Source organism: Denticeps clupeoides, chromosome 15, assembly GCF_900700375.1.
Source record: "Denticeps clupeoides chromosome 15, fDenClu1.1, whole genome shotgun sequence".
Taxonomy (NCBI): Eukaryota; Metazoa; Chordata; class Actinopteri; order Clupeiformes; family Denticipitidae; genus Denticeps; species Denticeps clupeoides.
This window is the reverse complement of record NC_041721.1, coordinates 4,541,489-4,554,041: the sequence shown is the minus strand read 5'-3', so window position 1 is coordinate 4,554,041 and position 12,553 is coordinate 4,541,489. Positions and strand designations below refer to the sequence as shown.

Sequence of the window (12,553 nt, the reverse complement as noted above, 5' to 3'; positions counted from 1 at the left end):
GTGCATAAAAAAAACAACCCTTCAGTATTAAGCATTAAGATTATTTTCTGAACATTACTTTTGTGAACATTTCTGTAAATTTGTGTGTGTGTGTGTGTGTGTGTGTGTGTGTGTGTGTGTGTGTATGTGTAGAATGACATGGGGGGCCACAGGAGTCTGGTCAACAAATGGACGACCTTCCTAAAGGCCAAGCTGACCTGCTCGGTACCGGGGGTTAACGGCATCGACACACACTTTGATGAGCTGCGTAAGGCGCTTCAGTGGCATCTTTGTGGTTTGGGATATAACAATTTTCTGTACCATGGTCTTTAATTTAATATTTCTAAAGCTGTCCCCTCAAAATCCAATTCGGTTAATATGACTCTAACTGCTTCACTTTCTCTGCACTTTGTGAACATGCATCTTTGACCTTGCATCTTCTCGGACCTGTAAACTGTAAATGTAACTTTTCCGTTCTTTTTACCCCTCAGAGGATGTGTTCTTGATGAGTGCAAAGGACCCGAAGAACCCAGTTATCTACGCTGTTTTCACCACCTCCAGGTACAACACGCTGTGTCCTTCGGAACTTTATTTTTTGGCATGTGTTGGATGCAGAGGGTCTCTGGTGTAATATTGCATTTTTAAGAGGACATTCCACTTCTTGTCTAAAGGATACGGGACGTTCGTATCAATATCACAATCTGCTTTGGACATTAAGTCTCGTTTGTCACACGCAGGGCAATTATAGCACGCAGCATGTGGTTTATGGAGTGGCTTTTATTGGAGAATGAAGTCACCCTTGTTAAGGTCACAGGTGAGGAGGTACTAGATTGGAAAGCCAGAGAAAATTTATGTTCACCACAGGACAAACACAGGACATTTTTTTTTTATTATTATTATTTTTTGCTGATGCAACCGCTTCCAGAATCTCAAAGTCACAGAAAGACGCAATAGGCCGGGAGCACGATGGGCATCCCGGAGTTCCCAGACAGCATCTCTGGGCCGTAATCCGTTTAAGCGGCACACAGACGGCTCGCCTCGGCCCAGGCTAAATGGGAAATTCCTTTTAGGCCGTTCCGCAGGGGCCGCTACCTGTCCCCGCCGCGCTGGGAGCGCAGCAGAGCCTGGAGGAGAAAATCTTATTAAGGGGGAAACGTGAGACCGGCTACCCGAGCGGGCCGCGCCCGGACTGGGTGGGGTGCGGAGGAGGGGCCACCACGCCACGGAACAATAAGCTGATAGATGGCGCGTGGGCAAAAGGAGAAAGCGACATGATGGATGTGCCAGGAGCGAGTCTGTCTGTACAAGATGGCGGGAAAAAAAAAAAAAAGACAAATACATGACTATTAATCACGGGACGAGGGCCATTTGGACTGGACGCTGTCTTTTAATATATGCAGAAAACACAACAGTGGAAAATTCAATTACCAGTGCTGAGGAATTGGACATGTTTAATTGGTTTTCTAAGTGCTCTGTTTCGGAGATGAATAGAAGTGCATTCTGGGACCTGGCTTTTAATATTACCACTTAATGAGAGCCAAAGGCAGTGGTGATAGATTGAGATGTTTGTGTGTGTGTGTGTGTGTGTGAGGGGGTGTTTGCCCGTGCCCTGCCGTTAATTGCATTTTTTGCTAATTAGCATTTTACGAATGCTAATCCATGCATCCTCCGCCGTTTGATAAGCTGTGTGTTCAGCTTGATCAAGTGCAGGCTAATGGCCGTTAATGCAAACAGAACTGAGCACACACACGCACACACATTCCGCATGTATTTAACACTGAATATATTTCTCTCTCTCTCTCTGTGTGTCGCGCAGCAACATCTTCCGGGGCTCTGCAGTATGCATGTACAACATGGCGGACATAAGAAGGGTGTTCCTTGGCCCCTACGCCCACAGGGACGGTCCCAACTACCAGTGGGTTCCGTTCCAGGGGAGGGTTCCCTACCCGCGTCCCGGCACTGTGAGCGAGACTCCTAAGTTTGTCGTGTTCTGCATACGTCCAGAACTGTAGCTGATGTCGACTCTGATTGGTCTTCGCTCCTCAGTGCCCCAGTAAGACTTTCGGAGGGTTCGATTCGACCAAAGATCTTCCTGATGATGTCATCACCTTCGCACGGCTGCACCCGGCCATGTACAACCCAGTGAATCCTTCCGGGGGGCGGCCCATTGTGGTCCGGACCGATGTGGAGTACCAGTTCACCCAGCTGGTGGTGGACAGGGTGGAGGCTGAGGACGGCCAGTACGACGTCATGTTCATCGGCACGGGTCAGTCCAGTGTTTGAGTTTAACCTCATCAAACCGTCGCATCCCATAATCCCGTGCAACACCTCAGTGTGATCTTGTACCTTACAGATGTGGGGACTGTCCTGAAAGTGGTGACTGTTCCCAGGGAGAGCTGGCATGACCTGGAGGAAGTGGTTTTGGAGGAGATGACCGTCTTCAGGGTACATTTGGAGCCACTGTGTGTTTCACTGTTCACAGCGTGTGATGAGCCTGATTTATATGTGATTTCCTCAGGAACCTACGCCCATCACGGCTATGGAGCTCTCCACAAAACAGGTAACTTTTTAATCTGTTGTTGTATTAGTTTTAAACAAGACTAATTAAAACAATCATTAAAAAAATTCAAATAAAAAAATTCACAATTTTTCCTAAAGGAAAAAAATGTATTGCCTTGTATTTGGACCAATACAGTATTTCAGGTATTGTTCTTACATGGCAGTGTGTTCTGTTTTTTTTTTTTACTTCAATACATGAAATAAAATATATTTAGATTTTGAGTTTGCATTATAACATAATGTTATATGAATTGGTATATTAATGTTATTATTATTTATCATAATATTAATAATATAGTGGATGCTTGATTATTTTTAATAATATTCATACATTTAAAAAAAATAATATTATAGCACATGATATAGCACATCAAGTTTTTGTAGTTGTGACAGAGTGGCAGACTGATGATCTTTTTTACTAAAAAGTGGGGTTTTGTCGCAACAGCAACAGCTATACCTGGGCTCATCAGTGGGCGTATCCCAGATGCCTTTGCACCGCTGCGAGGTGTATGGGAAGGCGTGTGCCGAGTGCTGTCTGGCCCGAGACCCATACTGTGCCTGGGACGGTACAGAGTGCTCCAGATACTTTCCAACTGCCAAGAGGTACCAGACCCAGAGCTTAACCCGCTGAGATGCTACCACGTCCACAGCGTGCTAAATACATAAAGTTGAACAGATGATATATTCAGGCTTTTATAAATCTTCCAGTCACGCAGGGAAATGTTAAGCTGTTAACACTACCTACCATCTATTCATAACATTATCATTACCAACTGAATAGCATTCAGAACTAAAATAACACATCCGATTTCCCACCAGTGCTTGAACTGCACCCATCCCAAACTAAAACCACAGGCCCCATTCATAACCCGACACCTACACCACCTCCAGCACCACGCTTCCTTCTGCTGAGTAAGACTGACAAACCGCACTGAGACAAACCACCACATTACCTCCGACCTCCACCTCTCCGGGACGGCCACCCCGTCAGGCGGTTCCTAAACCAACCGACACCAGGGGAGGCTGACTCTGGACCCCCCACCCCACGTGTGCTCTCCGCAGCGGGCGCACAGAAGTAGGCTAGAATGCGGGCGGGTCTCCGTCCTTCTCTTTCCACTCCAAATATTTTCACTGCAGCCTGAAATGAGAACCAGACGGCTGGCCTCGCGTTATGCAGGGTCCCACGGCCAAGAGGAGGAATGCATGGAGACGGAGAGAGGAAGCGAGGGATAGAATTCGGCAGGACGAGGATGAGTGTGAGGGGTGGAGAGGAAGAGCGGGTGGAGAGTGAGAGGCAGAAGGGCACACAAGGGAGGGAGAGAGAAGACGAGGGCGAAATCTCTTTTTCAGCCCTATTTCATCTCTTATTGTTCACCAGAGAAAGCCAGGGCCATTTCCTCACACGCCGCCCCTCCGCACATTTTCTTCTTTAATGGGAAAATGGTGTTTGCTGTCTGAAAAGGGTGAATCTTTAAACCCTGGCCGCCGTCCCAGCGCCTGGCCCCTGTTTGCGTTCAGCAGCCGGACTGTGAAAGTACCCTTAGACCGGCTATAAAAGCCTGGCTGGGGCCCGGACTCCAACACGCGGTGGTTCTAACGTTATGATTTACTGGGCATTTATAGGCTCCGGGGCCTTGTGCGTTTTTGTAATGGACTCTATGAAATGTATCTGACACATGAGTCATGTGTCTCGCAGCGCATTCTGGTTTTCATTTTTGAAAATCGCTGTCAAATCTTTCCACATTTTGAATGCAAAGAGACAAGGCCGACTGTGAGAACCTGCTACCTGGTGCAGCACTGCTGGTGGAGCAACAGTGCCCTCTAGGGGCTTCACGGATACCAACACAAAAAACAGGGTAGAATAAAATAGAACGCCGTTATTACATTTTCATACATTTACAGTATTAATCAGATGCCCTTATCCAGACCGCCTTAAAATCAGTAGTTACACGTCTTGACAGTCCCCCTGGAGGCACTAAGGGTTAAGTGTTGCTCAGGGATACAATGGTAGTAAGTGGGATTTTTACCTGTGAATATGAGGTCTTCTGGATCATAGGCGAGTTTTTACCCACTAGGCTACTACCACCCACATGTCGTTCATATATATAGCTCAAGAATAAATGTGCCATACAAAATTATAAAAGCACAAAAAGCAAAATATGCATACATAGAAAACACTGTCATCAACATTGTAAGGCATTTTCATTGTTTGAGCTTTTCATCGTTCTACTGTTCTACTGCTGATAATCATAACATTAAATCTTTTATCCTTTAATTTGTTCATTAGGAGGACAAGACGTCAGGACATTAGAAATGGAGATCCACTGTCTCAGTGCTCTGACCTACAACATAATGGTATCTACTAAACACATTTATCTGCTCTACAGCACGCTTCCCTTTTTTATATGTTTGGTTAATGTAGATCCTGTTTTTTTAGCTGATTATATAATAAAATATATATAAATAGGTAATATGAAGTATTTATGTACACTTTTGTAGTCTGGAATAATAGATTTTGTAGACCACAAGGAATTCAAAAATATGAATTCTTCAGACCTTGATCACTTGACAGCTTCGTAGTCAGGTGCTACTGGCTCCCAATGAGACCTTGGGCTTCATCCATTTTTTTGAAAATGTGTTGTGGTCTGACATTGCGGGATGTTTCAGCACCACATTCTGGTCCAGAGTTTTGCTGTTGACTCTCTGCGTTCCCAATGCCCTGATTGTGTGCATATATATAAATGTACAGTCATGAACGAAAGTTTTGAGAATGACACAAATACTGGTTTTCACAAAGTTTCCTGCTTCCGTTTTTTATAATATCAATTTGCATATACTCCAGAATGTTACGAAGAGTGATCAGATGAATAGCAAAGTCCCTCTTTGTCATGAAAATGAACTTAAACCTAAAAATCCCATTTCCACTGCATTTCAGCCCTGCCACTAAAGGACCTGCTGATATCATTTCAGTGATCTTCTCATTAACCCAAGTGAGAGTGTTGACCACCATGCTGACTGTGTTAGAATAGCAGACTGGATGCTTTAAAAGGAAGATGAAGCTATTATTCTTCCTCTGTTAACCATGCAAGGAAACATGTGCAGTCATCACTATGTTTCATAAAAAGGGCTTCACAGCCAAGGATATTGCTGTTACTAAGATTGCACCTAAATCAACCATTTATCATATCATCAAAAACTTAGTAGAGTAGAGAAGTTCAAATGTTGTGAAGAAGGCTTCAGGGCACCCAAGGTGTCCAGCAAGCTCCAGGGCCGTCTCCTAAAGATGATTCAGCTGCAGGTTCCAGAAGTGCAGAACTTGCTCAGGAATGGCAGCAGGCAGGTGTGAGGGCATCTGCTCACACAGTGAGGTGAAGACTGGTGTTAAGAATGGCAGCAAAGAAGCCACTTCTCAACAAGACAAACATAGAGGACTGATATTCTGCAAAAAGTACAGGGATTGGACTGCTAAGGACTGCTGGGGTAAAGCCATCTTTACTGATTGTTTGGGGCATCTGGAAAAATTATTGTCCTTTTCCAGCAGGATGGAGCATAAGACAAAACGTTTACATTTTTGGTCCATGGCCAGGAAGTTCCCCTTAGACCTTAATCCAATTTGAGATCTTGTGGTCAATCCTCAAGAGATGGGTGGACAAACAAAATCCCACAAATTCTGACCAACTCCAAGAGCTGATTATTTAAAAAAAAAAAAAAAAGTGAAGTTATTGTCATTGTGAAACACAATGCAAGCAACGAAATGTGTCCTCTGCTTTTAACCCATAAACCTTGGGGAGCAGTGTGTGGGGACGGTGCTTGGCTCAGTGGCACCTCGCTGGTATTTTGCTTCAGGATTTCAATTACGGGTCCGCTTCTTTAGCCGCTAGGCCACCACTGTCATCAGTCAGGATTTGGCCCAGACATTGATTGACAGCATGCCTGGGCGAATTGCAAAAAAAAAGGCCAACAATGCAAATATTGACTCTTTGCATGAACTTGATATAATCGTCAATAAAAGCATTTGAAACGCATAAAATGCTTGTAATTTTACTTCAATACACCACAGAAACAATTGACAAAAAAAAGCTAAATACGCTAAAGCAGAAAGCTGCTACAAAAAACAGTATTTGTGTTGTTCAAAACTCCTGGCCACAACTGTATACGCTTATGAAATGTATCTGACTCATTGTGTCTAGTCCTTGTGGGGTCATTGTGTTTTACCATGTCCTGTGCACGAGTAAATCCCCTGTTTGTGCGAATGCGTCCTTTTCCTGCCCTGTCCTGCCCTAGTGACAAAATGTTCTTATCATAGATGCATGGAAATGTCAAGCCTGCTAAAGGTTTAGTATCATTTGTTACTATGCAGATGAGCTCCATATTGTACTGCCTATTCATCTTAGTAATTGGTTATGGTTAATATGTTCGTGTGCATGTGTGTAATAGATGATCTGGAGGGACATGGCACTGTTGAGGACAGGGTGGTGTACGGTGTGGAGAACAGCAGCATGTTTCTGGAGTGCAGCCCGAAGTCCCAGAGAGCCCTGATCTACTGGCAGCTACAGAGGCCCAATGACGACCGTAAACAGGAGGTACCGACACACACATACACACACACACACACACACACACAACCTGTTCTTTATGGACTCAGTGCATAGACAGAATTTTTATCAGCATTTTTAAAGAGTTTGTAGTTGGTTTTTGCACGAGAAATTGTATTCAGCAGTTTTGATGAACTCAGCATGATGGGACACACACAGACACAGAAGAATTTCATTTAAATGAACTTTGTCGCCAACTCCGTCTGGACCACCAGTGGCAATAGAGCGATTATTTATGAATGCTGGAGAATCAGCATTCATTCTAATCTAGGTCACATTAAAAATGTATTTTAAGTGGATTGGCTTCTTGGAGAGGTTTTGTTGCCTCCTTGGATGTGATTGGATCCATGTGGAAGAGAAAAATTTAAGGCGGGTATCCCCGCACAAGGGCTTTAGATACAGTGTTTGGGTGTCAGCCGTCTTGGCTAAACAGTAATTAGCGTACTACTTAACTACACAATTAAATAAACCACTGGTTTCTAACAGCACTCGTTTGCTGGGGGAGTTATTTTAATATCCCCACAGAGAGAACCCCAGTGACCTCAAGGTCATTTGACCTTAAATTCTGGATCTTTAGATACAACGAGGCACTACTAATCCACTCTGCTTTAATTCTAATATAGACAGCGTGGTTTTAATTTATCAAACAAAATAAATTCATACACCACCTCATATAACAGAAACTCCTTGGATTTTTGTGATAGTCTGTTTGGGCCTAGAGTGCATAGTATGCACTGTGCACTGTGTATCAAAAATAAAGGTAATATGATGGTTGGATGCATTTGTTCAAAAACTTAATTATATTCAAGTATCTTCAGTTATACAATCAGTACTTGGTCAAGGCTGAACTGCTTTGTTTAAATAAGAAAATTAATGACAAATCTAACCATAGACCTTTTCACTGAACTAGAATAGTAGTGAAAGTGTCACACGTGATACACAGCACACAGTGCACACAGTGAAATTTGTCCTCTGCATTTAATCCATCACCCTGAGTGAGCAATGGGCAGCCATGACAGGCGCCCGGGGAGCAGTGTGTAGGGACGATGCTTTGCTCAGTTGCACCTCAGTGGTACCTTGTCAGATCGGGATTCGAACCAGCAACCTTCTGATTACGGGGCCACTTCCTTAACCACTAGGCCACCACTGCCCACCACTAGTAAACACATGCTACTGTGCTTGTTTGAGTTTTACTAGAAAAGGGAAGTTTGTGAACAAACGTCAGTTTTGGCTAGGAAAAAAGTAAAAGGACTTCCGTAATGTGTCCCATTAAATTTGGTGACGTTTGGTACATGTTAAAGAATTCACATGTTAGCACACTAATATTAGCATGCTAACATCATAAATGCTAACAGGGCATGGCCCAGTCCCGTAACCAGAAGGTTACAGTGTGAATCCCGAATGCCACTGAGCAAAGTACCGTCACCACACGCTGCTCCCCGGGCACCTGTCATGGCTGCCCACTGCTCGCCAAGGGTGACGGTTAAAAGCAGAGGACACATTTCGTTGTGTCACCGTGTGCTGAGCTGCAGTGTTTCACAATCACTTCACATTCACTTCACAGGAAATTTGGTGACACTTAAAACCTTTTATTTCAATTACCATGTTAACATGCAAATGCTAGCATGCTAATATAAAAAATGCTAATGGGGCATGGCCAATATGTGTCACGTGCAATTTGGACAATATTGAACAATTTAATCATTGTGTTTCATGTAAAATTTGGTGATGTTTGGAGCGTGTGGAAGCAAGTTATTTCTAAATACTGTATTTGTTACTTAATATTGTATTTATTAGCATCTTCATTACCATGGCATCCCCTATATATCCTGTTGGGGACGAGGGCTCTTAACTGTCAAATAACAGTAAAAATCTGTCTCCAGATCAAGGTGGAGGAACGCATGAGCCGTACGGAGCAGGGCCTGCTGATTCGCAGTCTGAACTGGGAGGATACCGGTGTGTACCACTGCCACGCCGTGGAGCACGGCTTCATCCAGCCACTGCTGCGCATCTCGCTGCAGGTCGTCCCCGCCGACCACGTGGGCGAGCTGCTTCTGCGGACGGGGGCCGGCTTTGGCAGCGCGTGGGAGCAGGACGGGGACAGCTTGGCCCCCGCGGCCAAACACAAGATGTGGTACCGAGACTTCCTCAGCCTGCTGGACCACCCGGACCTCAACAGCGTGGACGAGTTCTGCGACAGAGTATGGAGGAGGGAGAAGAAGCAACGTGGAAAGAAGGGGCCTAAGGGCTCCTCTTCTGTCAACTCCATCGCTTCGGCTGCATTGCAGAGGGCGCCTCCCCAAAATACGGCCAACGGCAGTCAAATTGCCCAGCAGGCCCTCAGCATCTCCACGGTTCTAAGGGGCCAAAACATCCAGAGAAACCCCAACCCTCAGTCCACCCTGAGCACGGCCAGCGCCCAGCCCACCAGACTCAGCTCCCTCAACCCCCAGAGCCAGTCGGCTAAACAGGGGGCTTCGAAGGGCCAGTCTGGAACCCAGAGGAACCAGCAGAGCCAGAAAGGAGCAGGCGGGGCCCGGAGTGGTCCCCCCAACACGGCCAAGTGGAGGCAGCTCCAAGAGAACAAACGAGGGAGGAACAGGAGAACCCATGAGCAGCAGAGACCGCCTAGGAGTGTCTGACACACACATGCACACACACTTTCAACAATGTACCAGTCATCAGACTTTTATAAACACACACACACATTCAGAAAACATCAGAATAAAACCCCACTGCAGCTGTGTGGCACAGTAACATGTAAAGACTGAAGCTGTTACCTGCCCCTGTAGAGACTAAAAGCTAGACTGAAACCCCAGTGATTGTGCTCTTGTCCCCGAGGCATTCTGCGTAAGATTTGCCACCATTTTACTCCATTCGTAACGTGGCTGAGGCTGAGACTCTTCCCACACAATTCTCCACACTGGTATTAAAATTAATGAATAATCATTTACAAATATTTCCAGCTCTTCTCGAGGGATTTTCCTTTCAACGGAAACACAACACTGGATTTCATTTCTGCCAACGGACAAATGGGGGCGCCACCGCCCAGCGTGTAAACTGGACTCCTGTAGTCAGACTAAGAAACCGGGACTTGTAAATAGAGCTTGCTGAACGGCCAAGTAGTCTGGATGCTTTAAAGAAAACATTTTTTAAGTATTCATTTTTAAAGCATTAGCCACAACTCCTTAATTTAACCTGTCAGCATCCAAACTCATGGCCATATATTTAATAGGTCAAAGGTTAAAAAGAGGCATGCTTTTCTGGCCGCTCCTCCACGTCCTGCACTTCCATTCGAAATATTAGCCTCCATCGGCCACGTCACTCAACCGAGTTGGTGTGTCTGCAGACCAGAGTTCCAGTTGCATCGTGAATGGTGTACTGTACACAAGTTTTTGAATAAGCTCTTCCAAAAAGACAAAAGAAAGCCATTTGCGTGGCTGAAATAACACAACTTGTATTTTCTTTCCTCAAAAAATGGATTTAATAACTCCAGAGGCACAGACCCGTGCCGTTGTGTTCCGTTCTAAGTTATTTTCTGCATTTTTATCCCTTTCTGTAAATGTGCTTTTTTTCCTATCTTACGTTCTAGAACAGCCTGTAAAGCAAACTACTCTCTGCGTATGTACATATATTCAAACAAGAACACCATGACTATTTATTGCTTATTGCTGTTTTAAAGGGTTTATTTTTGATATTCTGTTTTTTTTTCTCCCTTCCTCATTGATTAAAGAGAACCCAGCCACAATATGGATGAGTTGCGTAGATGGACCAACTGGCTGAAGGTCCTTCTCCTTTTTCATTGTCATGTATGGGATGCGTGTACGTGAGAGGAATAGCACATACGTTTTTGAGCCCTGAACAATTCAGAATAACTATTCCCTCCATCCATCCCCCATCCCCCTTCAGACTGAGATTAAAAGATGAAGATAAGGGGACATCCAGGTTATTTACAGTTTATTTTTTTGGAGCCTTCATTATAATTGCAAAAGTACTAAGCAAAACGATGAATATGTAAGATATTACCAACATACCCGAACACTTAGCTATGAATTTCATGTAGGGTGACCGTGCGAGGAGAGGGCATTGAGTAAATTTGCATGTGAAATCTACCTTAGTGCATCTTCTTTATTGTCAATGTTTGTGTGTGAAAAAAAAATAACCAGCTCGTCCTTTGCTGTAGGCAAGTTTAAAGAGATGTGAATACTTTTCGTTTTCCCTTTGCTAAAAAGACAAAGATGCCAACATTTAGGAGACGACTGTCCTGTTCGTGTACGAAGACCACTCATCATCCATTTTACTCGTTAATTTTATTTTTGTACAACCATTTATGCAATACAATGCTATGTCCACCGGATGGCAATCTCTCTGCTCCCCGTATTCAGTTCTGGGTGTCCAGGTGTGTGTGTGTGTGTGTGTGTGTGAGTGTGAGCGTGGATCTGTGCGATGTGATGAGTATAGGCAGAGCGGAGGGAGTTGTCACTGTAAATGGGTCTTTCTGGCATGCATTTGGTTGTATCTGAATAAATATTTCCTCCAGAAATGTGGAAAAAACGTGGCCTGGCTCATGTTTGAGGGGTGCGCCTCGATAGAAAGCCGCCAGAGGACGCTGCAGAGCAGGAAACACAGTAAATGGACACATGCGTACGTTTAAGCTTGCACGATTTAAGCTTGTTCTTTTTTTTCTGAAGCTTGTTGGATGGGTCAAGGCACAAAGCCTATTTGTGTGTGTGTTTTGCCTGAGCAGTTCTGTGTAGAGGGAAATAAAATGCCCCTCAATCATCCTTCAAATTCCGCACTCCGTACACCCACTCAGATTCACCCACACGGTGTGTCACCCATCGCCCTGGAGCCCCTGTGACGTGTGTGTAACCACGTCTGCATCTGTGTGTGTGTGTCTCCTCACGATGCCCCCAGCGAGGGCATGTCTGAAGCTGAGACTCATTTACTCACCAAGAAATAACCCCGGGTATTCTGGGGAAAATGTTACTGTGAGCATAAAAAGACGATGTTCAGGGCAGCGACTCGACTGTCGAGATTTAGACACAAATTCTATGTGTGTGTGTGTGTATATATAGGTGTATATCTGACATAACTGTATACAGATCAATACCTAATGTTCCTCCGCAATGTTGACTGAACGAGGACCCGGAGGGCCATCACGACCCAATAATCATACACCCCATCAACTGACATTAGAAAACCATAGCAACTAATGCCGATAGAAGAACACGCTTTCCCAAGACTACCTGGCAGCCAAGCCACCATCCTGAAATTACTGTCATCATTAGTAGTAGTGCTAGTTCCAGCTCTAATTACGACTTTAGACATTTGGATATGTAATTGCATTGTGTTGCATGTAAATCCAAATTGTAACACTTTCATGAGAGTCTGTTCTGACAGATTTATAACCGATGCCG

General features: G+C 44.6%; 1 protein-coding gene across 2 annotated transcripts in view; it reads left to right on the top strand.

Moving 5' to 3' along the window:
* The window catches only part of sema3aa (sema domain, immunoglobulin domain (Ig), short basic domain, secreted, (semaphorin) 3Aa), a 28,897-nt gene extending 17,210 nt beyond the window's left edge, over positions 1-11,687 (top strand). For both annotated transcript variants that reach the window (XM_028954195.1, XM_028954194.1), the window contains 10 exons: positions 133-247; positions 471-540; positions 1,796-1,940; positions 2,026-2,245; positions 2,333-2,424; positions 2,498-2,539; positions 2,984-3,141; positions 4,826-4,893; positions 6,976-7,121; positions 9,017-11,687. In XM_028954195.1, coding sequence (XP_028810028.1) covers positions 133-247; positions 471-540; positions 1,796-1,940; positions 2,026-2,245; positions 2,333-2,424; positions 2,498-2,539; positions 2,984-3,141; positions 4,826-4,893; positions 6,976-7,121; positions 9,017-9,775 — 1,815 coding nt within the window. In that variant the 3' untranslated portion in view covers positions 9,776-11,687. The remainder of the gene's footprint in view (positions 1-132; positions 248-470; positions 541-1,795; positions 1,941-2,025; positions 2,246-2,332; positions 2,425-2,497; positions 2,540-2,983; positions 3,142-4,825; positions 4,894-6,975; positions 7,122-9,016) is intronic.
* Positions 11,688-12,553: the final 866 nt, after the last annotated feature.